The sequence below is a fragment of the Kogia breviceps genome, chromosome 18, assembly GCF_026419965.1.
Source record: "Kogia breviceps isolate mKogBre1 chromosome 18, mKogBre1 haplotype 1, whole genome shotgun sequence".
NCBI classification, from domain to species: domain Eukaryota; kingdom Metazoa; phylum Chordata; class Mammalia; order Artiodactyla; family Physeteridae; genus Kogia; species Kogia breviceps.
Window position 1 is genome coordinate 41,914,543 of NC_081327.1, and position 25,977 is coordinate 41,940,519.

Genomic DNA, 25,977 nt, shown 5'->3' on the forward strand with positions numbered 1-25,977 from the left:
GGGAACTGCTTGAGGAGAAGCCATTTTTAGGGAGGCTTTGAGTTTGAAAGAATTGTTGAAGAGGTGGCAAAAAAAGTCAGCTAGGCGGCTAACCCTGAAAGCTGAGGAAAGTATCAGACCAAAGCGCCATAGTCATGTGGATAAGATCAGAATTCAGAGATGATATGACAAGGTAGTTAGGGAACAAAGACCCTCCAACACTTTGGAATCGTACAGTGTAATCCATTTTGGGTTCCTTTTGCATTGGGTTAACCCCGTTTTCTTCAGTGGTATCTCTCTCTTATTTTTTTTTAAACTCCTTTTCTCCCCCTTCCCATTTCAAATTTATAATGGAAAATTCAGGCATACAGCACATTTGAGAGAATAGCAATGAATCCCTTGTAACCATTGCCTGGTTCTCACAGTTAATATTTTGTTTTATCTGATCTTCCCACTTTTCAGGGGAGGGGACCAATGAATTGTAAAGCAAATCCCAGTCAACATATCCTTGGATCCATGAATACATCACATACACCTCTAACAGATGAGTGTTTTGTTTTAAACAGAACCAAAATAGCATTATCCCACCCAACACAATTAACAATATTTCCTTACATATGTCATACACAGTCTGTGTTGCATTTTCCCCAATTGTCTTAAAAATGTTTTCACTCTTGATTTGTTTGAATCAGATCCAAAAGCAAGATCAACACATTGCTTTTGGCTGATCTCATAAGTCTCTCTTAATCTATAAGTTCCCCTACCCTTTCTTGCTTTTTTCTGGCTATTTATTTGCTGAAGATCCTGGGTATCTGTCTTGTAGAATTTCTCACGTTCTGGATGTGGCTGATTGTGACTGCTGGTGTTGTGTTACATGTTCCTTTATTCCTTATCTTTCCTGGTAAACTGGTCGTTAGATATGGAGGCTTAATTAGATTCAAATTCATTTTGGAAAATTGAAATATAATTTACACACAGTGAGATAAACAGATCTTGGTTATACAGTTCACTGAGCTTTGACAAATGCATACACTTATGTATCTCACACTCCCTCAAAATGTAAAATATTTCTATCACCCTGCGGAGTTCCCTTTCTTATTTCTTTTGATCACTTCTTCCCTGTGTATGTGGAAATCAAGTTACACCTACCAAGCACAGCTGAGGATTTTTACCCTCTGTTCTAGCCCTGCCTTGCCCATGGATATTTTAGGGCCCTCTCACTGCTGTGGCCTCTCCCGTTGCGGGGCACAGGCTCCGGACGCGCAGGCTCAGCGGCCATGGCCCACGGGCCCAGCCGCTCCGCGGCATGTGGGATCTTCCCGGACCGGGGCACGAACCCGTGTCCCCTGCATCGGCAGGCGGACTCTCAACCACTGTGCCACCAGGGAAGCCCTAGGGCCAACTTTGGAAAGATTGCTTCCTCAACAAAAGATAATGTGGAGAGTCCTGCTGTCATTTGCACCAACTCTTCTTCTCGTGTTCATGCAATGTATTTTCACTGGCACCTTATATCAGGATAATTTCAATTTCAAGGAACAAAAATTGGGATCCAAATTGGCTTGAATAATGAAGAGAATTCACTGCCTCATGTAACTAAAAATTCTAGATGTAGATCCTGGTTTCAAGTGAACCATGATCCAGTGGCTCAACAGTATCCCCAAGAGACTGGCTTTTTTCCCATTTTTCGGCTCTGCCATCTACTGGGTCAACTTCATATTGTGTTTGGGTCCAAGATGGCAGCCAGTCCCAGGACTGCATACTTTCTTTATATTTTTCTGTGGTACGCGGGCCTCTCACTGCTGCGGCCTCTCGCGTTGCGGAGCACAGGCTCTGGACGCGCAGACTCAGCGGCCATGGCTCATGGGCCCAGCCGCTCCGCGGCATGTGGGATCCTCCTGGGCCAGCACACGAACCCATGTCTCCTGCATCGGCAGGGGGACTCCCAACCACTGTGCCACCAGGGAAGCCCTGCATACTTTCTCAGTCATATCCGGCAAAGAAGAGAGACTATATTCTTCCCACCATAACTAGCAAAAGCCATGAGATTCATCCTGATTGGCTCAGTATAGGTCACTTGCCCACTCCTGGTCCAGTCAACAGTTCAACTCCGGGGTTGGGAGTACCGTCAGATGCCCCAGAACCACTTGGACCTCTGACATGGAAATCAGGAGCTGTTGGTAAAGAGGGATTGGTTGCTGGGGTTGGGCAACCACAGATGTCTACTAGAATCATCTAAGCCCTAGAAGCCTCCATGACTGGAGCCCACCTGGCTGTGCCTCCCCGGAGCAGCCAAACTCCTGTGCCAGACCCCACACCAGATCCTTCCTCACCCTCCTCCTTGCCAGCCATCCTGAGACTTCGCTAGCATTTGAGCGGAGGGGTGAGACAGTCACTCTGTTCATTCTGAGCTTGATGTTTGCAGCTGGGAGAAACGCACGGACCCCCGAGGCAGGTTCTACTACGTGGACCACAATACTCGGACCACCACGTGGCAGCGGCCCACGGCCGAGTACGTGCGCAGCTACGAGCAGTGGCAGTCACAGCGCGACCAGCTCCAGGGCGCCATGCAGCATTTCAGCCAGAGATTCCTGTACCAGGTGAGAGGTGGGGGCCAGCCGCGGGGGAGGGGAGCCCCCCAGCGGCCACGCACGTTCTCTGTCGACCTGTGTGGTGAGCAGGGAAAATGGTGGCTAGAAATGTCAGTGCTCTGCTGCTGGAGATTTTACTCCTCACAGTGAAATCCCTCAGACTCCAGTGTTTCTAACTTAGTGACTCAATGCCCACCTTCTGTGTTTGTGGACTCAGTACATGTGTCTGAAACCGAATCCCCCCATCTTTATTCCAGGACTAGATTTCTCCTCTGGTCCCTCCATCCAAGTCCATTTACCCAGACTTGAGACCTGAAGATTGCTGTGACCTCTCCCATACCTTGCCTTTTCAAATCAAAGCAGTCACCCCAATCTTTCCCTTTCTATTGCTGCTACTGGTTTTCTTTAGATGTTTATTATCTTACAGTTTCTGAAGGATGGAGGGACCTTCAAGTTCAGCTGGATTTGGGGTGGGCAAACTATGGCCTTTGGGCCAAACGGGCCCCCAGCTGGTTTTGTAAATAAAGTTTTATCGGAACACAAACACACCCCATAGTGTGGGTATTGACTGTGGCCGCTTTCATGCTACAATGGCGGAGTTGAGTAGCCACAACAAAGGCCAAGGGGCCCATAAAGCCTAAAATATTTTTGTGGCCCTTTACAGAAAAAGTGTATTGACCACTGGTCTAGATCGGCCTCTTTCTATCTGATTCCTGATTTTCCTCTGTCCCTCCCACCTGAATGGTTAAGGCAGCCTTGGAATTGTCTCTTTGCTGTCATTCTCTCTCCTCCAATCTGTACTGCCTGTTTCTAGCAGAGCAGTCTTCACATATCACTGTCATTTTGTCACTTTTTTTTTTTCTTTTTAATTTTTTGGCCGTGCCACGCAGCTGCGGGATCTTAGTTTCCCAGCCAGGGATCGAACCTGGGTCCCCAGCAGTGGAAGCTCGGAGTCCTAACCACTGGACCACCAGGGAATTCCCCATTTTGTCACTTAAAAAAAAAAAAATCACTGTGGAAGATTTAAGAAATGGGGCTTCGCTCTACATTATTAATCACTGGCTCAAAACCTTCTGTGGTCATTACCCACAGAATAACATTTAAACCTAGTCCAGAAGTCAGAGTGTTGTGGTCCCAAATTAACTGTCTAATGGTCTCCCATACTGGGTGCCTTTAGGAACCTTCCTTCCTGGGTCTCCGTCTCTTTAGAGCCCCTACCAGCAGCCTGGTGCTTGGTGGGGAGCCCAGCCACACAGCTCCTTTGGCAGAGAGATGTGGGATTCCCAAGTTGGAACTCTGATTACATTTTTCTCAGAGCCCCTTGAGCGTGAAGCATTGTTCCCCCTGCAGTGGAACCTGCACGGGGTGTGGTGGGTGTATCGGAAGTTGGAAACTTTTTGAGCTGGTCTAGGACGTCACCACAGTTAACTCACATTGTTTCTATTTGAAATGAACTTTAACCCCACAGCCCATTTCTGAATGCTCAGAAAACCTGCGATTCTGGTTAATAACATTCATCATCAGCTTTGCCATCATTTCCAGCTCTTTTCTCTGCTCACCCAAAGCAGGAGCTACCCCATCAACCAGAAGGCATGGTGGCATTGGCCTTGGCTGGCTTGTTCCTTCTTCTTTCTGTGGGGGCTGATTGCTCATCGTATAGTGTTTCCTTAGTATGGATGAGCAGAAAGTCTGGTGTTTGTCACACTGAGCTGCCTCTAAGGTCAGCTATGATGCCTGTCTACAAGCTGTGCCCAGTGGTCTACCTGGTGCAGCACTGCTGGGCATCTGGCCTCCCACTCCACAGCCCCATTCATACATGCCGGGCATCCGGTTCTGGCATGTTTCAAAATTGGATGCAATCTGGTCCTTCTCTGCATTTCAGAAATTATTCCTTTTGAGCTGGGCCCCAAAGACTTTCCCTGCCATTTTCCTGGGTGGTCATGGCTGCAACACTGGAAAGGTCTGGGCATCTTTGTCTTTTGACTTAGAGACAAGGACGCGTTTTAGGAGTCTCACGTGGTTTTGTCTCCCTGTTTACCCGACTTCTTAAATTAAAAAAGAAAACTCCATTGAAGGACTCTTTTTTTTCCCTACCCTCCCGTGCACTGTGTAGGTTCTGTCAGTTGACCCAGATGTTTGGGGTGTGAAAGGGAAGATTCTGGAGCTCACATCCTCTCGGTCTTTTGGAGCCTTCATTCCTCTCTCCTGCCTCTCTCATTTTAGCAACATCATTCCAGGCCTGCAGAGGTAGAACTTTGAGTTGGAGTGTCCCCTAAAAGTAAAAATTCAGCGCTTAAAAGAAAATGTTCTCTCCGAGTCCTCTAACATGGTTTTCTCAGCTTGGCTGGGGATCCAGGAGGGTTCTGGATGGAGGTGATGGTTCCCTTTTGTTCCTGAAACAAGACTCATATTGAAAAACGTGGTAGGAATCTTTTTTGGGTCAGCTTTCAGTGTCTCTCTGTTGATTTCCCTCCCCTCTGGATTTGGTTTACCCCTCTTGTTTGCTATGGTGCCATGTCCTGGTTACGAGTAAGAAGAGTCGCTTTCATAGAGTTATTTTGGGGTTTGGCCTTGGCCCAGGGTTTGACTCGGAAGACTTAAGAGCTGATACTATACCACTGGCTTTCCCTCCTCCTCCTGCTGCTGCTGGGCTGAAACCAGATCTTGTTCTTCTTTGCTGCCTGCAGAGAACACGAAATACAGTTCAATATGGGAAATCAAGGGAATCCCAGATGGCAGTCTCCTGCAATTCCTTCCTGCCTCAATGCACACCTCTTTCGGTCTCGCCGTTATCATCCCCTTATCTCTGACGTGTTTCCCTCTCCTGACGCCCCAGTGTGCCGTTGTTACGTGTGATCATCAGCGTGCACATACTTGCGCTTGGCCGCTGCAGTTTCGATTTGCCCTCTGTTTTGTGGTCCTGCTGCGGTCCACTGAGCATGCCCAGCCCAGTCGTGTGCGTCTTGTAATTGCGACGGGACTCTGCTTGCAGCCTACTACTATTTCTGTGGCAACTCCTCCTCCACTCCTGCCTGATCCTCCCCTGATAATCAAAGGTGTAGCCAGTGTTGGCAAGACTGAAGCAAATCATCCTGCGGCTCCTGACGTGTGGACGCCAAAGTGCTTTATCCAGAAACAGACAGCTTGTTTCTTGCTCCGCAGAGAGCCCCTTGGATCAGATTCTCAAGCACCTGGGTTTTGTTCTGTGCCCACTGGGTACATCCTTAAAAAGAAAAAAAAAAGAAAGAAAAGGAGCCTGCCTTCCACACTGTAACCTCTATGCCCTTCCCAGAGCTTGTCTTGCCCTCGGCTGTATTTGCTAGACATTCTTTATTTCTGAGTTTGTATCTTAAAATATTACTGGAACTAAATGCTTTTAGTCCCTAAGGGACTTGAACTCATGTGAGGCCTCTGGCTCATGGCCTGCACCCCAGTTCTTCCAGCCCAGGGACGGTTACCGGGAAAATTATTCAACAGCATTCCTTTCTCTTCTTAATAATAAAGGAAACTGTCTTGTCTCTTAGAGTCACCTGCACATCCCAGGATCTCTTTTCTGACCGCAGTCCCCTCCCCCGCCATACCCCTTTCTCTGTGCTTTTCCAGCCATGCTGCAGGTAACACTTGTGGTCTCTCATTTCAGGGGAAGGTGTGGCAGGAGAGGAGGGGCGGTTGCTTGGCTCACTGGAGATGTGGGGTTTTTGGGTTTTGGTTTTCTGGCCAGGATATATAGCTTTTAATTTTTTGTGTCTTCTTGGGCTTCTGTTCACTTCCTTTCAACATTTTTAAGTTGTACTATGTGCATTAGGGAAGAAATATCCAAAATAATCAGGTGCTTTGCTTTTACTGTAAGAGGTAAAATGATTATGAGCGTCAACTTCCACCGACCCATTTCACGTGTCGCTCGTGTTTATCAGTCTCTGGTCTCTCTCCCTTCCTGTCCGCCTCCTCTTCTCTCCGCCTCTAGGGATGAAAATGAGAGGAAAGCAAAGACATTTTTCAAAAAACCACCTTCATGAAAGAGAGCCAACACTGTGTGAACATTTAATTTCTGACATTAAAAAAAAAAAAAAAAAGGCAAAGGTTAAGAAAGGGGCCGTTAAACATTTTTTGTTTCTAGTTCAGTGCAGGTCACGAAGGCTGTCAGAAAAAAGACCTTTTGGTGTGTTGAGTTGTAGGGTTAGGCGAGAGGTGACTGTAAGCCTGCTGAAGCCCAGCTGGTGCCGGTTGGGAGCTCATTTCCCAGCGGGGCTCCTGAGTGCCCTGCAGATCATCCACTTACTCCGGTGGGGGAGGAAAAAGGCCTGAATCAGCCGAAAGAATCGCACCAAATGCTGCTGCTTTTAATTTCGTAGAATGACCTTTTCTGTAGCCCTTCCCTTTTGCGAGGACACCGGTCCAGCTCAACGTCACCCGCCGCCTTCTATTGGGCTTCATGGTCTGAAGCGCGTGCGTGTTTCACAAGGGAGTTCCTTCCCTTCTGTTGCTGCGTGTTTTTTGTACCCACCGTTCTTGTTATGTATTAACTGCGAAGAAGGTGGAGGAGCTTGGGATTTATGACATGCCAACGCCCCTCCCTTCCCCTCCCCTCCCCTCCACACACCCACCATGATAACCTCTGTGAATTGGGGAAGTTTTCTTTCAGCAGCCATCAGACAAATCAGAACGGTGGTGGGGGTCGTAAGCACACCCTCGAGGCTGAGGGCAACATGCCCTAAACCCAGGACAGCCCAGCTTCCCGCACCTTCGAGCAGTTTCGCTCTGCCTGGTTAGGAGGCCCTCTGCTGGAAGGGGGCTCCGTCCCATCAAGGAACCTATGGTTTCAAGACTGAAACGTCTTTGTTGGAACTTGCTTTGGAAGAGTCGCTTTTAGCTGCCACCTCAGAAAGAAAGTTTCTCTGTCCTTTCAGTGGGGGGTGGAGGGAGGGCCGTGGAAGGGGGTTCGTTGGCAGTTGAGTTCTACCAATGTTTTCTCAAGCCGAGACTGAGCTCCATTCATCCTCCTGCCCGTGTGTGGCTCCACTGCCCCCAGACGGGGCCTGCCAGGCAGCCCGAAGTCTGCATTGAGAACTTGATCCCCCTCATGTAACAATTAAATTTTCGTAAGTGAAATAAAAATGGTTTGGCACAAAAAAAAAAAAAAAGAAAGAAAGAAAGGAAAAAAAAAAGAGAGGGAGAGAAGCAAGCCAGCGGGGAACAATACTTGTTTTATTTCAGTGTGAAGAGTCTTTGACAGCACCTCCATTCCCCACAGGCTATGAGAACTCGGGCCACTGCAGCCCTGCCCCAGGGACCCCACAGCAGAATGAGGCTGGGGGTGGAGGTTCTAATGTAAACAGCGACCCTGAAGGCCCGGAGTCAGCTTCCCCTTCTTTCTCCTGTCTCCCCTTCTCTCTCTCCCTCTCTCCCCCTCTGTCTCTCTGTCTGTCTCTCTCTCTCTGTGTCTCTGTCTCTCTGTGTGTGTCTCTCTCTGTCTCTGTCTCTCTCTGTCTCTGTCTCTCTCTCTGTGTGTGTCTCTCTCTGTCTCTGTCTCTCTCTGTCTCTGTCTCTCTCTCTGTGTGTGTCTCTCTCTGTCTCTGTCTGTCTCTCTCTCTGTCTGTCTCTCTCTCTCTGTCTCTCTCTCTCTCTGTCTCTCTCTCTCTCTCTCTCTCTCTCTCTCTCTCTCTCTCTCTCTCTCTCTCTCTCTCTCTCTCTCTCTCTCTCTCTCTCTCGTCACCTCGCCCCCCCACCCCGCCCCACCTCCCCAGACAGACGCACACTGAACACTGAGCAACTTCAGGTTCAGGTCGCAGGAGAAGAAAGGTGCTTTGTGAAGGGAGGCACGACATTCCTGGGGGAGGTGAGGCCCGGGCCTGAATGTGCCCTCAGTCTGTCGCTCACACGCTCACTCTCTCTGTGCACCCAGGAGGGAGGAGGGCCCAGCCCCCAGCCAGGAAGCTCTGGGCGTGGGCAGGGCTTGTGGGAATGATTTCATTGGAAAGGCCTGCGATATTTTTTCCCCTCCCGTGTGTGGTTCTTGGAGAAAGTTGGAGGTGGTGGTGATTTCAGTCGCCTTGGCCGCCTTGAGCAGGAGCTGAGTGCCTGACGCACCGGCGGGCAGCGCTTCGCCGGGCAGCCCTGCTCCGGGCCCTCCTGCTGCGCCTGGGGCCGGCTCCCGGCTGGCCTGGGGGCGTCCTGGCCCACCTTCCTCTGCACACCTCTCCCTCCCCCTCGCTCCACCCTCTCCACAACCCGCCTGGGCCCTCAGCGTGCAGGGCTCTTTTTTGGTTTTTCTTCTTCTTTGAAGACTTTCGAGAGAAGCAGATGCCACCTAAGGCCCCACCGTAGACTCTGCAGAGTGCTAAAATGTGGAAACCAGTCCTTGGCATTTTTATTTTTATCGATTGATTTATTTTTAACCAGTGGCCTTTTTTTTTTTTTTTTTTTTTTAACTTCTGTGTTCTGCTGTGTTTCTTGTGTTTAGTCTTCGAGTGCTTCCACTGACCATGACCCACTGGGCCCCCTCCCTCCTGGCTGGGGTAAGTACCGAATTCTCCTTCTGTGCCCTCAGCCGCATCAGCTGATGCTCTGTTGTGCTCTGTCCTCTTTCCCTGCACATCTTCTCACTTCCCTGCCTCGGTTCCCCGTTTCTATCCTCTCCAGCACACCCTCTGGGGATACCCAGCTGGAGCAATTGCAGGTGATGGAGCTGGAAGGCTGGGAAAGTAACTGGGTCCCCTGCACCCCTATAGCACTCACCTGCCGCAGCTGCAGGGGGGTGACCCTATGAGAGAAATCCCCCAGCAGCCTGGGGACTGTTGGGCTGTGGTGCTGACTTTCAAGGTGGCTCCTCAAGAATCCATCCTATTTGATGAAGGCATTTTGACACTGGCTGATTCCCAGACGCATTTGTTTCAGGTCCGTGGCTGTCTGCTTAGACGCCTTACCAAACCTTTCTTTGCAGCTGAGATGCTGGAGGACTTCAGCCTGATTTTGACTTCAGCCGTCTTGTAATTTTTTTATTTATTTTTACTTTTTATTTACATTTTTTTTTTTTTTTTTTTTTTTTTTTTTGCGGTACGCGCGTCTCTCACTGTTGTGGCTTTTCCCGTTGAGGACCACAGGCTCCGGACGCGCAGGCTCAGCGGCCATGGCTCACGGGCCCAGCCGCTCCGCGGCATGTGGGATCTTCCCGGATCGGGGCACGAACCCGTGTCCCCTGCATCGGCAGGCGGACGCTCAACCACTGCGCCACCAGGGAAGCCCATAGCTGCCTTTTTATTTATGATAACGGCTGTGAAAGGGGCCAGAGGGAAGCCGATAAGAGAGTTGAGTGTGGGCTGGTGATGTTATGAAAGTGCACTGTTGCTAGTTAATGATGTCGTACTGGATTCTCCTTGTCACTGGAGAACTCCAAGTCCTTGGTGTGATTTGCCAATAATGAGTTAGAGGGATGCACAGCCATGACTTGGTGAGACGGTGTGCCTTATGGCTCTTCTGGGAAGGAGTGGCCATGCACAAAGGGGTCATGAGAGATGGCAGGACCCGGCGCATCCTGCAGCTCCGAGCTGGGTCAGGGTTTTGTTCAGCATGTACGACAGGAGTCCCTGGGAGCTGAAGAGGGCCGTTTTTGCAGGAATTGTTGTGGGTCAGGTTTAGTTAGTTTGTTAGGCAGGCAGAAGACAGCGAATGCTGGTTTGATGGTGTTCACAGATAGTATTAAAATAGGCCGGGGTGTGCTCCCCAACAAAGACGAAGAAGCTGACAATGATAGGAAAAGCATCACCTGGAAAAGCACAGCTTTTCAACTGGTTCCTCTCCATCTCTCCATACAGACACGACGACTCCCTGGTAGTAACTTAAAGGGTTGCATCAACCCCTGTGGCCCTGCAGGGTATCAGTTAGTCAATTACCACTGCGTTCCAGGGCACTTGGAAAGGCCTCCTAGTCCTTCTAGTGGAAAATCTCAGATAGCGAGGCCTCCGCACAGTTCTTGACTTTTTCAGCTGGGGAATCCCTTAGGCACGCAGCTGATCCACCCGGCTCCCTGAACCGATGAAAGGTCATTGTTCACTGTTGTCTCAGAGGTTGGCAGCAAGACATATTTGAGAGGGTCGAACATAGGATCCCTGGCTGGGCAGGGGAAGACTCATCGGATGAAATAAGAATCTGTAAGGCTATCTGGCAGACCCTGTGAACTAGAGCAGGGGACCCAGAATTGTTCCTGGATCTGTACAGTCAAGTGATTTATTTCTGTACCAGTTCTGCTAAACGATGGTCACCAAGTAAGAGCAGCTTATAGGGTCTCGAAAACAGCTCCTAGAAGCCAGGTGTGAAATATTTGAGATGGGAGTAGGAGCCATGGTCAGAGTCAGTGCTGTTTAAAAACGATCAGGAGAACACACAAGACTGTAATGATACGAATCTGGCCGAGGGCCAGGGAATCTTCCTGATCAAATCCTTTGGGCTTTGTGTTAGCTTCCCCAGGGCTGTGGCATGGTCATCTCCCCAGGGAGAGTTAAGATTGAACAGAAAGTATAGCAAAACCAAAGGAGAGCTGCATTTAGCGCAAAGCCTGCTGTCAAGTCTCCTGTGTTCAGTCCTGGGTCCCTTTCTGCTCCTCTAGGAGAGATCCCACATTCTCCCTGAGCACCGACCCAGGGGTCACAGCACCTGAGGTTTAAGATCCACATCGTCTCAGCTGCTCTGGCCCTGGGCATGTGACCGAATGCTCCCCAGTCCATTTCTTCCCAAATGGGGTCAGGCTAGATGTCACCTAAGGACTTTCCCAGCTCCCAGGCTGCGACCTTGCATGCAGCAAGGTGGTTCCAGTGGGCCATGAAAGGCCTCCACGCAGCAACAAGGGCACTTCCCGGCTGGACAGACCCATCCGCCTCGGCTTTGGCCCTTGGCAGAGAACACGCGGGAGGATCTAGTTCGAAGCGGAAGCTTCCGGGCTGGGAGAGGCCCCTTCTTCTCAGAACCCTGTTGGGAAGCCAGTCTTCTGTGGGACGGTCCCACAGGCTGTTCTGAGGCGATGGTAGCTCTGTAGCAATCCCAGTCCCCTTCTTTTCTTTCTTTCAAGTCTCTTGTTTTTGAAATTTCCATCAAGTAGTGGATGCCAGGTAAGTCAGACAGAGACCAGGACCGTGGGTTGATACTGTGAACATTGCAGCCTGCTACTCAAGGGGAGGGGGCTGGGCTCTCCCTAGTTCTGTGTCTTTTTCAGCTTTTTGGTTTCCCTGTAGCTTCTGGAACCGATTATTTTTATTTCTTTAATTTCTCCCTGTCATCGTAAAAGAGGGAGGGCCATGAACATTGTTTGTTTTCAGGACAGAAACAGGTTTGAGAGCCCAGGAACTTTGAGCTGGGAAAGGTGACTACTCTTGGGTTCGGAGTCTTGCTCTGGTCTTGCCTGCCATCCACCTGGAGCTGATGGGCGCCCCTTTCAATCCCTCTTAAAGACCAGAGTCACCAGCTGGAGTTGAGTTTGCCCCTGGAGCCCAGAGTTTCTCCCTCAAACAACTCAGCGCCATTGTTAGTAGGCCAGTAAAAGGGCGAGAGGGTAAATGTTGTCCAGAGAATAGAAAGTATGTCTGAGCTCCCCAAACACTTTCCCATCTCGAAGCACATACTTAGGTATAAGACCACGATGGCAGTGTAAGTGCCCATAACCCCAGGTGTCTCTTGGCATGTGTGCAACATAGAGGTTTTGCTGGGATGTAGGAGTCAGAGAACAAAACTTTGCCTTTAAGCAGGGGGGTGCGTAGGCCCTGTGGTGCAGAGCGCTGATCAGAGAGGGATGAAGGGAAATGCAGCCACCCCACAGTGACCCCGCCTGTGGGACAGGGGCACCTGGGTCGGCTGCATCCAGTGGATGGAGGGGCTGCAGAACCAGAGAGCAGCCGTGATGGACTGGGGTGGGGCCCAGGATCCAGGGGAGGCTGGGCTGTGCCTCCACTTTGCACACAGCTGGATGCAATTATGCCTCTGGTTTCAGCTGGGCCGCTCCGCCTCCTCCGTGTTGCCACACCGCCCCCTTGCCTCCAGCAAACCAGCCAACCAAAGATGGTGTTTGATCTGGAGTTGAAAATGTGTATATCCCTCCCCTACTCCCCAGTAGGGAAAGATTCTCTTTGTCCTTTTTGCCAGTGACAGATGTGAGTGAGCCAGGCTCCCGCTGGCTGAACTTCTCTAACAGATTAGGAACAGGGGTAGAAATTCAGATCCAGCACCCAGGAGGTGGGAGCCAGAGGGGAGAGGACATGGGCTCAAGACGTCTCAATCTGAGAGTCTGCTTTTCCTTCCTCTCCCCTGGCAGAGAAGAGACAGGACAACGGCCGGGTGTATTACGTGAACCATAACACACGCACCACTCAGTGGGAGGACCCTCGGACCCAGGGGTAAGGACTCAAGGCCGGGAGGGGGTCTGGGCCGGGCCCCGTGCACCTCCAGTACTGGCCCGGTGGCCTTGGACTGCATTTGTCCCACACGGCCGACGTTCTGGGGACTCTGACCACACACCGGTGCCCCGAGACCCTCATGATCTGGTGTTGGCCCAGTGAGAGCTTGCAAGTGGCAGCTTAAGTTGGCCTTCCTCATGGATACAGAGTGGCCTGGCTGGCAGGTGCTGCTGGTCTCTGTGCCAGTTGTGCAGGCTGCCGATCATGTGATTTCAGAAGGGTTGAGAGCCCTGCCCCGACACCGTCAACTCCCCACCCCCCAGAAGCTAGTGTGGGACGGAGCACTGGGTCCCTTGGGATTGCCGGTGCCCGCTCAGGCCACGGCCATCCACCCAGGGCTGGTTCTTTGGCCCTGGGACAGTAGATGACCTCTCTCTGCTGCAGAACCATCCTCAGGACTTGGGTATTGCCAAGCACATTTCCTCAAGGCCCACTCTCAAGGGCTCTGCAGGGCCTGGGTAAAAACAGAGAGAAAGCAGCACTTCAGGGACCCCAGCCTCCTTAGCATGGAGACCCAGAAGGTGAGGCCAGCCCTTAGCCCCTTTCTTCTCATGTTTCCAGGATGATCCAGGAACCAGCTCTGCCCCCAGGGTGGGAGATGAAGTACACCAGCGAGGGGGTGCGTTACTTCGTGGACCACAATACCCGCACCACCACCTTTAAGGATCCTCGCCCAGGGTTTGAGTCTGGGTAAGGACTTTGCACAGGTGACATCACTCTTAGCACAGGCCTGGTATGGCTGCTCTTACTGCCCTCTAGTGGCCAGTTTTGATGTCACACTAGTGGGGATGTGGAGGGAAGGGGCTACTCTATTTACTCAGAATAACACTGGTGGTCTTTCTCTAAAAGCAAGAGGTCTGGCTTTCTTTTTTAAAAAAGAAATTTATTTATTTATTTATTTTTGGCTGCGTTGGGTCTTCATTGCTGCACGCGGGCTTTCTCTAGTTGTGGCGAGCGGGGGCTACTCTTTGTTGCGGAGTAGGGGCTCTAGGTGCACAGGCTTCAGTAGTTGTGGCACGTGGGCTCAGTAGTTGTGGCTTGCGGGCTCTGGAGCACAGGCTCAGTAGTTGTGGCTCACGGGCTTAGTTGCTCCGCGGCATGTGGGATCTTCCCAGACCAGGGCTCAAACCCGTGTCCCCTGCCTTGGCAGGCGGATTCTTAACCACTGCGCCACCAGGGAAGTCCCTCTGGCTTTATTTCTAGTTTTTCTTTTTAATCTTCAAATCTTCAGAAGATCTTAATGGCAGTCACTTTCTTTCTTTTATGCCTTACTTTACTTGTCTTTAAATTAACATAGCATCAGGTTTCCTTAGGACTAACAAGATACGTTGCTAATTTCTGAGAAATCACATGGATTCCAGAACATCTTTGCTCTTCCCAGGACGAAGCAAGGTTCCCCTGGTGCCTATGACCGAAGTTTTCGGTGGAAGTATCACCAGTTCCGTTTCCTCTGCCATGTGAGTTCTGGTACTGGGACCTCCCCCGGAGATTGGGGTTGTAGAGTTATTTCAGCACAATTTTCTAGCCCAGCAGCAGGCGTTGGATTCTCTCCCCAAGCCCAGGGGGATGGGGAAGCCTGTTCAGACAGACAGGTGACCAGATTGAATAGTTACCACCAAGACCCCAATTTGAGGTTTGTTTTTTCCTTTTCTTATCAGTCAAATGCTCTCCCAAGCCATGTGAAGATCAGCGTTTCCAGGCAGACACTTTTTGAGGATTCTTTCCAACAGGTTAGAGAATAATCACGGTGTCTAAGACCAGGGGCAGGCAGGAGGTCCCCTCCCGCTACCCTGTCTTCTATCATGTAGCCTGTTAAGCCCACATGGTAGAGTTCTCAAGGCGTGGGCCTTGGTGACCGGTATCTGCCGAAGAGCAGGCCGGGGAGTCCCCTGTCCCCCACCCCGCAGCCTGACGTGGAAGGGAGAGTGGCAGGCTGGCCACGATCTTCTGTCTCCCCAGATCATGAACATGAAGCCCTATGACCTGCGCCGCCGGCTCTACATCATCATGCGCGGCGAGGAGGGCCTGGACTATGGAGGCATTGCCAGGTGAGCTGGGAGCCCTGGAAGGCCGCGCTTGCACCCCGCTTCCCCAGGCTACAGGGCCCGTGCCCAGAAAGCTGCCTGCTTCTTGCTCAGCGTGTTGCCAGATCTCTCCTGCATCTTCAGGAGTGGGCAGGGGTGTGGCCAGTCCAAAGGGGCGCTGGAGCTGGGTCCGGGGGTCCCCTGCTGGTCTAGGTATTAATCCTTTAGTTTTGGGGTCACGGGAAGGCTAGGGGGCTTCTGGGGGAGGGGCTCAGGACAATGGCTCTTTACCAACCAACCTGTCATTATTTCCGGCTATACCAGTGTCAGTAGCTAAATATCAGTGTTAAGTGGTTGTCCAGTAGAATCGACCCTGGGCTTCACTTCGTCTTGAGGCAGCCGGGGCGTGTTCAGTCGGCTGTCTTGGTGTAAACCTGGCATGTATGAGCTGTGTCACAATCCAAAGGGCATTGATCCGTACTCAGCTGCGTGTCATGCGCACAGGGTCAATAAATTAAAATAGCTGACATAACCCTAAAAAGAGCTCAAAGCATTGTCTTGCCCTTACCCCAGCCCACCTACAAAAGTTAACAGACTCTGGCAAAATGTTGCCTTGGACGATGGGGCACGAGGGCCCCGGCAGAGAGAAGGAGCATCTTGGCCTGCGGTGACCGCTCAGCTTGCTGACCTCTCATGGTGTGGGGACGTCTTCTCACTTGGTGTTGGGTTAACTTGCTTCTGGTCCTCTGTGTGCTGGTGGCGTCGCCCTCTGTGTTGGCACCCACGGATCGATTGCTCTTTTTTCCGTGGTGACCTCCTCTCTAGGCTCTGCTTGGTGGTGTGGTTCCCGCCCCGTGTGTGTCTGTCTCTCTGTGTCCTGCCAGTGGTTTTACCCTATGGTAGGTTACGTCATGCTGTTCTACCACAGGGTAGAACCACGGACAGGATACCGGGGCACCCTCTGCATCGAAGGACTCCTCGTCTGCCTGGCCACAAACAGCCCAGCAGCCAGGGACTGGCCCCCTTGGGACGTCCCCCTGCTGGTTTAGCTCAAGCCCCAAAAGACTCTGAATTCTGGCTTGAGGCTTGTACCTAGGGGGCAAAGAGATGCTAAAGCGTGGGCATTGGTTCAGATGAACGCGTGGACGTATGGGGAAGGGTGTGGTTGATGGGGTCTGGGGTGAGGGGATGGCAAAGTGCAAGGGCAGTGAGATACCTGCGTGGTAGCTGGTGGGAGTGAAGTGTAGACACTGCGTTGGTTACAGAGTTTTCATGCAGAAGGAGTTAGGAACGTATTACCTCGTCTTCACATTATGCTGCCTACTCAGGTAGGGTGGAAGCGGGGTGGCTGCTGTTCATACAGCCCCTTTGCAAGATTTAGAGAAAGATGCCCCTTGTCAAGACACTTCTGTGTTGGAGTATGGCCGAGATATACTGGTTTTATCAGAAAAAAAGGCAGCCTGACTGCCATTTGCAGGAAAATGGTTGTGATAAATGTACAAATCTATGATACTGTAACATCGCGTCGTTGTGCAGTGCACAGCCTACACAACTGTGCATGGTGGCTCAGGGTGCGAGGAGCTCCTTTGCCTTCAGGCGCTCTGGATAACAGATGGAAAGTCCTGGAATGCAGCACCTGGAGCCGACACGCAGGCACGCAGGTTTTCCTGAGCATCATCGTCAAGTGCAGTTGTTCTGGTTCACCCTAGGTCTGACCCTGCCCCGTTCACTGACCAGCTGTTCACAGAGGTTAGCCCAGGTGCTGATCCCAGTGGGGCTGCCTCCCCAGGATGCATGTTTCCAGACTAGGTGAAACAGGACAGCACAGGAGAGTCGCACCTCCGGAACAGGTGTGCAGGGAGGGATCCATTAGTTACGTTTTTCTCTCTCTTCTCTCACAGAGAGTGGTTTTTCCTCCTGTCCCACGAGGTGCTCAACCCCATGTACTGTTTATTTGAATATGCCGGGAAGAACAATTACTGCCTGCAGATCAACCCCGCCTCCTCCATCAACCCCGACCACCTCACCTACTTCCGCTTTATTGGCAGATTCATTGCCATGGTAAGATTCGCTGCTGTGAGCCCTCCAGGCAGGGCGGCTACCCTATACCCCACCAGCAGCTGCAGCAGTCTGGCGCCCCCCTCTCTGAGCCCCACCCTCGTCCTTTTACAGAACTACTCACTAAAGATGCAAAAAGCTAGCGACAGTTCTGGAAATAGTTCAGAGCTCTCTCAGTGGCCACCCCAGGGCGCTGAGAAGGTTTTTGTGTTGATTTGTGTAGGATTTGTCAAGCGACAGCTCAGGCTCCCTGGATCAAAGTCTTCACTTAACATTCATCATTTGCCCTGTTGAAGGTGGGGCATGACGGGCACGGCCCACCTGCTGCCTGTCTCTGGGTGTTGCCGCAAGCTGGGTGGCAGCGTTTGGGAATGTCCGACTGAGACTCAGGCCTTCTGGAAGGGGATTTGGAATCCACACTAGCTTAGAACAGAACCCTAGTAGACCGGTTGGTGCAAGGTGTAGGAGGCATCTGTCAGGAGGAGGGCAAAGTAGGGAAGGGGGAGTTAGGTATTTGTATTTATTTAGAAATAGGAGCACAGTGTGAATATTGTTGAGTGTCCTGTTGAGTGCCTCCTGAGCATCAGGAACCAGGATGGAGACAGGAGCCCGTGAGGGCCACGGTCCTGCTGCAACATTTGGTAGTTTGAGAGGTTTCACTGCTAGCTTTCCTTCGCTTCTTCCCCTGACTTCCCGAGTGAGTGTCTGCCCCGCTTCCCTCTCAGGAGGACCCAAGAGCCCATGACTAAATATGTCCCTTCCCTTTGTCTGGAAGTTCTTGGCCAGGGTGCTGGCCTCAGGAAGTGGGCACATTCTTCCCCGGTCTAGAGACCCGCCTGGCTCTGCAGTGGACAGGACAGACCAGTAAAACCCTAGACCATTACTCACCACTGGCCCGCCAGCAGCCGCGGCTGCATTATTTTTGGCTGCCTCTGCTGCCCAGCTCAGAGCAGCAGTGAGTCAGGGCCGCCACCTGGAGCTGTGCTGAATGAGTCGTCTCTGTACGCCTGGGGGCAGATCTCTGCTGGAGCAGGGAGCCGGCAGGCAGGCAGGGGGCCTGCAGGCAGGCAGGGGGCTGGAGGTGGGTTCCTGAGCAGCCAGCTCTGCTCATCTCCGAGGTCTGCAGGCAGTACCAAGAGTGCTGCAGACTTTCCCTTCAGGCCCCTAGAGTAGCCGGATGCCCAGGAGGGCAGGGAACAGTAGCTGGGCAGTAGCTGATATGGGGCATCCTAGGAAGACCAGATCTCTCTGCCATGTCTCTTCCTCCCTCAGGCTCTGTACCATGGAAAGTTCATCGATACAGGCTTCACCCTCCCTTTCTACAAGCGGATGCTAAACAAGAGACCAACCCTGAAAGACCTGGAATCCATCGACCCCGAATTCTATAAATCTATCGTCTGGATCAAGTGAGTCCCCTCCATCGCCCTGTGCTGGGAGGAGAGGGAGTCTCAGGGTGGGTAGTAGTGCGGGTGGATGCACAGCTTCTAGGTCCCCCTGCAGGGCGGCTCTGGAATTCTCTCCTTGCATCAGGGAGATGTCCCGTGACACCTTTCTGGGTTCTAGGCCACCTGTGAGTCCTCGTGTCCCACGGGCACTAAAAGTGAGTGACGGAGCAGGAGGGAGGGAAGACCCTTCTAAGACAGACATCTTCCCTCTTGGTCTCTCGTGCCCCCAGAGAGAACAATCTGGAAGAGTGCGGCCTAGAGCTGTACTTCATCCAGGATATGGAGATCCTGGGTAAGGTGACAACCCATGAGCTGAAGGAAGGTGGTGAGAGCATCCGAGTGACAGAGGAGAACAAGGAAGAGTACATCATGTGAGTTTCAAGCACTGGGGAGCCAGGGGCCTGGAGAAGGGGGCGCAGAGACGCAGCTGGTGCAGAGAAGGGGTCTCCCGCTCTTACCCCGGGGCACCCTCTTCAGCCAGGCCCCCACGCGTGGCCCTTGGGTCACCGGGGATGGAAAGAACCTCCCACTTGGCACTGACCTTAGATGGCTGCCATGGGCAGTCACGTGCTGACCAGAGCTGGGGCGGCCAGAGCCCGAGGCCCTCTGTGCCAGCTCCTGGGTGCTCTTTGTTCCCAAGTGGTAGACTTCAAGACCGCAAGGCTGAATTTCTTTGAAGAGGCATAAAGCTTCGACGCATCCCTCTTCTTTCTCCTAACTCGAAGGGTGTCTGTGTCCTGCCTGCCTAAACCCACTCTCGCACGTGAGATTGTGCACGAATGTGCCCATTACTTCAGGTCCCTTGGTCTCGTCTTTTAACCTCCACTCGTCTGAGGTTCAGTCAGCGGTGGTGAGAGGAGCAGGAGGGGGGGATTTCAAAGACTCAGGTGCCTCCGGGTTACTCTGAGGTTTTAAAGGCCGTGCTCTTGGGGCCGGCCGCAGCCTGGGAGTCCCGCCTGCCCGAGGTCAGCTCTCGGCTGCCTCCTTGTTGCCAATAACAGCCCCCTGGCAGGCCCTGGTGGTGGCCTCCTAGGCAGTGGATCTCGGGCTCCTCCGACGGCCGGTCTTGGTTTCAGGCTGCTGACTGACTGGCGTTTCACCCGGGGCGTGGAAGAGCAGACCAAGGCCTTCCTGGATGGCTTCAACGAGGTGGCCCCCCTGGAGTGGTTGCGCTACTTTGACGAGAAAGAGCTGGAGGTGAGGGCTGAGGCTGTTGGGACCCTGAACCCCTGCCCCTGGGGCTGCCCTGCCCTTTGATAGCCTCGCCGCGCACCCACAGCGACTCACCAGTAAAGCCCTGCACTCTCCCGGGACGGTGGCAACGGGCGAATAACGTTGGTCTGGGTCTCCCATCTGCCCTCACCTGGGCCCTTGTCTGCGGGGGGTCCACGTGTTACCCATACTATTAAAACTGCCGGCAGGAATGGTTGAAGATGTGTGGGATGCTTTCACCTGCCAGGGAGTGGGTGAGGCGCGGCACGACGCAGGGACAGGTCCGGCGCCGGGTGCCTGACACCCCCTCTCTCCCCCGCAGCTGATGCTGTGCGGCATGCAGGAGATCGACATGAGCGACTGGCAGAAGAACACCGTCTACCGGCACTACACCAAGAACAGCAAGCAGATCCAGTGGTTCTGGCAGGTGGGCGCTGGCTCTGCTCCCTGCGGGCAGGGTGAGGGCCTGGGCACGGATGTCCACGCAGTCCGCGCAGAAAGCGAGACCCGATTCGACCCCAAGGTTGAGGCCGCTTGTGTTGTCACCTCCCCCACCTTGCAAAAGGAGATGAAACAAAAGGAGCTGTCGCAGCTGGGTCGCGACCACTGCATTTGACAGGAGGTGTCAGCGGCGGGCCGGCTCCCGATGCGTGCGTGCGTGCGTGCGTGCGTGCGTGTGTGTGTGTGTGTAGGCAGGAGGGAGAGCTCTCGCGGGTCACGTGCTCTCCTTCCAGCCAGGCTGAGTGGGAAAGCCTGGGCTTGCTCCCGAAAAACTGAAAGAGCTTGATGTCCTGGATACAGTGAATCCTTTATATGAGTGGGTCTTGTTGTCCTTTTGAAATATAGCATACATAAAAAAGAACGAGCGTATTTAGGTTTTCTACGGAGGTAAAATTCACACACCATAAAAGTTCACCATGTTAATTGAAGCATTTTAAGGTATACAGTTCAGTGGCTTCTTTTTTTTTTTTTTTTTTTTTTCGGTACGCAGGCCTTTCACTGTCGTGGCCTCTCCCGTTGCGGAGCGCAGGCTCCGCACGCGCAGGCTCAGCGGCCATGGCTCACGGGCCCAGCCGCTCTGCGGCATGTGGGATCCTCCCGGACCGGGGCACAAACCCGTGTCCCCTGCATCGGCAGGTGGACTCTCAACCACTGTGCCACCAGGGAAGCCCAGTTCAGTGGCTTTTACAGCGGCTTTTGACAACGTTGTGGAACCATCACCACTATCGAATTCCAGCACATGTCATCTCCCTTAAAAAGAAACCTCATACAGGGAATTCCCTGGCAGTCCAGTGGTTAGGACTCCGAGCTCTCACTGCCGAGGTCCCAGATGAGGGCTCTGGTTCTATTCCTGGTTGGGGAACTAAGATCCCACAAGCCATGCAGTGCAGCGAAAAAAAAAAAAAAAAAAAGAAACAAACCTCATACCTGTTAAGCAGTCAGTCTCATCCTTAGGATGAGATTGTGTTGTGTTCCCTGCATTGGCAGGCAGATTCTTAACCACTGAGCCACCAGGGAAGACCCTTAGTGTGTTTTTAAAAGTGGAACTTGCATGGGAAGGAGACTACCTGGCCTGAGGTGTCCCTGAGACCAAGAGATGGCACATAGATTGGTGGGAATGGTCTATAAGCACAGACTCTTAGAGCAGCTTTGGGGTTTCCCAGGTACTGGCTGTCACCTTGCCACCCAGCCTGGGCTCCATGTTCTCAGCCCTAAAGAGGGGCCCTGGCTGACTGGAGAGTTATGGGTCAGGGTGAAGTGCTGGGCCACGGGGGCCCTGACTCTGCCTTGGCTTGTGGGGTTCCAGGTGGTGAAGGAGATGGACAACGAGAAGAGAATCCGGCTGCTGCAGTTTGTCACTGGGACCTGCCGCCTGCCTGTTGGGGGATTCACCGAACTCATTGGTACGTTTTCCCTTGCCCTGATGGTGCCCTTGGGTGGAGGTGAGGACAGCTCAAAGCGGAGTAGGACCTAGTGTCTTCCTGGAAGCAAGTCAGGGGAAGGGGGCTGAGCCATCTGTGGTGGAGTCGGAGGGTCCTGCCTTAGGAAGGGACCATCCTGTTATATACAATGTTGTTTTCTTTGGGTAACAGGCAGCAATGGACCACAGAAGTTTTGCATTGACAAGGTTGGCAAGGAAACCTGGCTGCCCAGAAGCCACACCTGGTGAGTATGCTGGTTTTGGTGGGAGGCGGCCAGAACCTGAGACCCGATGAGCCACTAAGGGCAGCCCTGTGGGCAAGGTGGCTTCAGGGCCTTGAACCAGGCAACTTGGGTGTAGTTCTGGGGTTTGGGGAGGAGGGGCTCCTGGGCCTGGGCCTGGGCCTCTGATCTTTTGGGAGTTGTGACAGCAGTTATGTGCCCTGACGGCCGTACCAGATATGAAATACTGAAACACTCCTATTCAAGTCAGCGAAGAGCTTGCTGTCCTGAGTCCCCACTGCCTGCCTGTGGTTCCCCATTTCCCTTGCAGCCTTGCCTCCTCTGACCCCTTCATGGTCCAGGGACACAGCACAGCCTTCAGGGACCCTGTTCTGGCATCTGGCTGGCTGGCATTGTGGTCGAGCCACAGTCTGGGAACTCTTGACCCCACCCTGTGGCTGTTAGAGCTCTGACCTCCCTGTGCTGACCGCCCTGCTCTCCTTTTTCAACAGTTTCAACCGACTGGATCTGCCACCATACAAGAGCTACGAACAGCTGAAGGAGAAGCTGCTGTATGCCGTCGAGGAGACCGAGGGCTTTGGACAGGAGTAACTCAGGCTACCCCTTCCCACACCCCCAGCACATACGCAGTCTTGAGTCCTGCCTGCCCGAGAAGCTGCTGGCCGCATAGCCCGGGAGGCCCTGTGGTTGGTGGCCTTGTGTAGGACCACACTGTCATCAGGCTGGTGGCAGCAGAGCCTGACCTCAAGAGGCCCTGCCCACCCCCACCCTCCTGCCACCCACTGGTGGCAGTCTGGAATAAAGCCCCCATGTCACTCTTGGCGCCATCAACCATTGCAAAGTCTGGAGGGCTGACCCTCCCTGTAGAGCTCACCCTCCTTCTCCCCCGAGACCAATCCTAGGTGTGTGTGAGTGTGCAAAGGTGGGGCGCGCCATGCCGAAGCCCTAGGCCTCATGGGCTGGTTAGGTAAGAAGGAGACCGACCACTCGGGGTAGGTGTTCTGGGCTGACAAAGCCCACGGTCTTTGCCAGTAAAAGGGGTTCTTTTTCGTATAGAACTTTTCCAGTGATCTGTATAAATGAAGGTCTGCGGGAGCGGAGCTCCAGATCAAGGTCACCGCTCGTCCCTCACTAGCCGTCTCCAGCTACAGAGGCTGAGCAGCACGGCCCCTCCCTCCACTCATTGCTGGCCAGTTGGTTCTTTCCAGCAGATAAAGGGTCGTACCAGCTGCTTGGGTGTTGCGGATGGAAACGGCACACCCGCTCAGACTTTCTTTTCCCTTTTACGTACACTTGAAACATTTTGTGTGTAGGGCTGCTTTGTGTTCTGTTGTTGGTATGCTGCTGTCACCACTTCCTGTCAAGGAGCTGGTGTGCCAGGCATGGCTGGGACCCTGAGGGACCCAGCACCCTTGGTCCAAGAATTTCCCAAACAGCTGCTCCCCTTAGGAACCTGCTTAGCAGTTCTGTGAGCTCAGGCAGGCCTGACCCGGCGGCTCAGCTTCCCAGCAGCCTTGTCCCCGACCCTTGACAGAGAGGGAAGGGGGTTGTTGTCCTGAGTGGCACCCCGACCTCTCCGCCTCCAGTAGACAACTCCCTTTGCTAGATGGGGTGACGGGGCACGTGGGGCTGACCTGCCAAGCCCCCGGACCTCCAGGCGGCACATGCGTCCGGGTTGAGAATGAAGTGCACCCCAGCTACTGTAGAGTGTGTTCACTCTGCCTAGAAGTGCAGCTTTACCTGCACAGAGGAAACGATGCTCTTGGAAGCCAGCAGAAGGGCCCTGAGCTGCTGCCCACGGTCTGACTCGATTGCTGGAGCTCCTGCCAGCCTCTGTCGTGGGCATCCCGCTGTGTGTTGAGATCTTCCAGGCGAATACTCTCCTCTGGATGAGGGATGCTGGAGTGGTGGTTGTCACTGGGCCCCCACGCAGGCCCTCAGATCGGCTATGGGGTCTTCTGAGGACAGTCTCGTGCTCCCAGGTCCTCGTCCTTCCCCCTGGCCCATGTTGGCTGTGTTGTGTGTGCCGATTCGAGTGGCTCAGCTCACTGCAGCCCAGCCTTTCTTCTTCCCTCAAATCGTTGGCAGTGCTTCCCTGCGGTGTCTCACCATGTTGGGGGTTGGGGTGCAAGCTGCCTTGCGGGGTTTGGGAGCCTCAGGCTCATGCGTGTGCAGAGTGTTGTCATGTGGGTGTGGGTGTGTACATACGTGTATATAACTGAGGTGTCTGTACGGAATGCTCTTTGGTAGCTCTGAGTTGGTCACCAGATTGTTTTGTAATGCCCACCCCCTTGCCTCGGTATTGCCAGTTTCTTGTGCAATAAACAATCAGCAGCTGTGGGTGGTGTTGGCGTGGATGTGTCCAAAATTATTGTCCTCCAGACAAAAGGCCTCTAGGCCCCGCAGACCCTCCAGGTCCAGACAGGGGCGGACATTCCATGACCTTGATGGTTTTGAGAATTGTGTACGTCATTAACCAAGACAGCCACACTTCTGGTGGGTGGCTGAGTCCTCGTCCAGGGATCACAGGCTTCAGCCCTCGGTCAGTTGCCTCACAGCACCCTTTTGGCCTGGGTTTCTTTGAGCAGTTGCCATGGAGCCAGAGCACCAACAGCTGAGCCTGCAGGTTGGACTGGCTTTGGGAACCGGCTCCTGGGGACCGTGTTCTGGGCAATCATTCATTCGAGAAACATTTCCTGGGGTTTCTTGAGTTCCGTGATCATAGAGGGACTCCCTGATCTTGAGCTCATCGTGGTCAGACAAGGGCTTGCCGCCCACTTTTTTGAACACTTGAAGGTCCAGATAGGACCCATCAGTGCAGTCTTGATGCTTTTGGCATGGAAATGACTTGGTCCTGGATCAGGCCTTGCTCTCACTGGGCTTCTTCCCAAGGGAGGCAGAGGTGGCAGAGCATCTCCTCGCTGGAGTTCATCAGCTGAACTCACTACCCCCAGCACCAAAGCAATACTTTGAGGAAATTACCGACAAAAGTCCACACATTATACAGACGTCTCATAATAAATTCCAATAAGACATCTCTAGTCGAAATTGTTCTCCCCGCTCTTATCCCCAGAAGTAACTGCTGTTCAGTTTGCCTTCCTTCCAGACTATTTTTGTGTGTATAAATCATGTGTACATATAATTTTAAAATGTACTAAAAATGAGATCTTACACATATTGAGCAACTCATCTCATTAAATGAGATATTATTAGGGACACCTTTCCATGTTTGTCAACATAGGTTAGGTGAATTCTTTAGTGTGTGATATCCCATGTCATGGTTGTCCTGTAACACAGCCATCTTTGTCCTAACGGGCATTGTATTTGTGTCCAGCAGTTTGCTGGTGGAGGCTCTTGGTCAGGTCTTGTGCACCGATGCTGCTCTTCTGGTAGGGGGCAGTTCTGGAGTTGGACGGTTGACTATGCACCTTTATTTTTATTTCAAAGTTGTAAAAAAGGTTTAGAAGTCCAAGATAGGAAGGGTCCACAGTGAAAGCCCCCCTCTTTTGTTCCTCAGGCATTCTGATCACCTTCTAGAGGCGACTGTTGTTGCTGGTTTCTTTTGGATCCCTCCAGATAGACTTTAAAGTCCCAACAGATTCTACTCAGTCGCCGTTCAAAAAGGTTCCTGTTTTACCAGCCTTAGCAATGGACAGGACCCCTTGCCTCCCCACTCTGCGAACTGGATCTATGAGCTCTCCTGTCCTTCCATCTCTTTTTTCACTTTTCCATCTCCTAACTCTGGGCATCTGCCCTTTTGCTTTTACATGATCATAGTGTTTTTTAGAAAAAAAAAACATTTATGTTCTATTTTGTAACCATGATGAAGTCTGTACTTTTCTAAAGATTTATTCAAAAAACTGAAAAGTAAGAAAAATGTTTATATCACGGTGATGATATAAATGCTGTTTACTCCAGAACTAAATGGTATAATGTAGTAAAACTATTTCTCCCTCATACAGCTCTTTCACCCTAGGGATTCTAATTAGTGACCCTTGTTTTTACTATATCCTCTTTTTTTTCTTACTCTAAAGTGTTTCAAATTAAATTAGACAAGCAGGAAGGCTCC

The 25,977-nt window shown here is 52.4% G+C and overlaps 1 protein-coding gene and 1 non-coding gene across 3 annotated transcripts in view; one reads left to right on the forward strand and one right to left on the reverse strand.

Annotated features, from left to right (window-relative positions):
• The window catches only part of WWP2 (WW domain containing E3 ubiquitin protein ligase 2), a 151,025-nt gene extending 126,777 nt beyond the window's left edge, over positions 1 to 24,248 (forward strand). The window contains exons 10-24 of one of the 2 annotated variants that reach the window (XM_059044814.2): positions 2,402 to 2,576; positions 9,028 to 9,082; positions 12,865 to 12,946; positions 13,568 to 13,696; positions 14,388 to 14,463; positions 14,665 to 14,736; positions 14,966 to 15,054; positions 16,932 to 17,091; positions 18,361 to 18,494; positions 18,764 to 18,904; positions 19,610 to 19,730; positions 20,068 to 20,172; positions 21,553 to 21,649; positions 21,839 to 21,911; positions 22,400 to 24,248. In XM_059044814.2, coding sequence (XP_058900797.1) covers positions 2,402 to 2,576; positions 9,028 to 9,082; positions 12,865 to 12,946; positions 13,568 to 13,696; positions 14,388 to 14,463; positions 14,665 to 14,736; positions 14,966 to 15,054; positions 16,932 to 17,091; positions 18,361 to 18,494; positions 18,764 to 18,904; positions 19,610 to 19,730; positions 20,068 to 20,172; positions 21,553 to 21,649; positions 21,839 to 21,911; positions 22,400 to 22,499 — 1,609 coding nt within the window. In that variant the 3' untranslated portion in view covers positions 22,500 to 24,248. The remainder of the gene's footprint in view (positions 1 to 2,401; positions 2,577 to 9,027; positions 9,083 to 12,864; positions 12,947 to 13,567; positions 13,697 to 14,387; positions 14,464 to 14,664; positions 14,737 to 14,965; positions 15,055 to 16,931; positions 17,092 to 18,360; positions 18,495 to 18,763; positions 18,905 to 19,609; positions 19,731 to 20,067; positions 20,173 to 21,552; positions 21,650 to 21,838; positions 21,912 to 22,399) is intronic. The other variant, XM_067019594.1, reaches the window with a different exon arrangement.
• Positions 3,472 to 3,544, reverse strand: TRNAW-CCA (transfer RNA tryptophan (anticodon CCA)). Its single transcript has one exon. It is a non-coding gene; the product is annotated as a tRNA-Trp (tRNA).
• Positions 24,249 to 25,977: the final 1,729 nt, after the last annotated feature.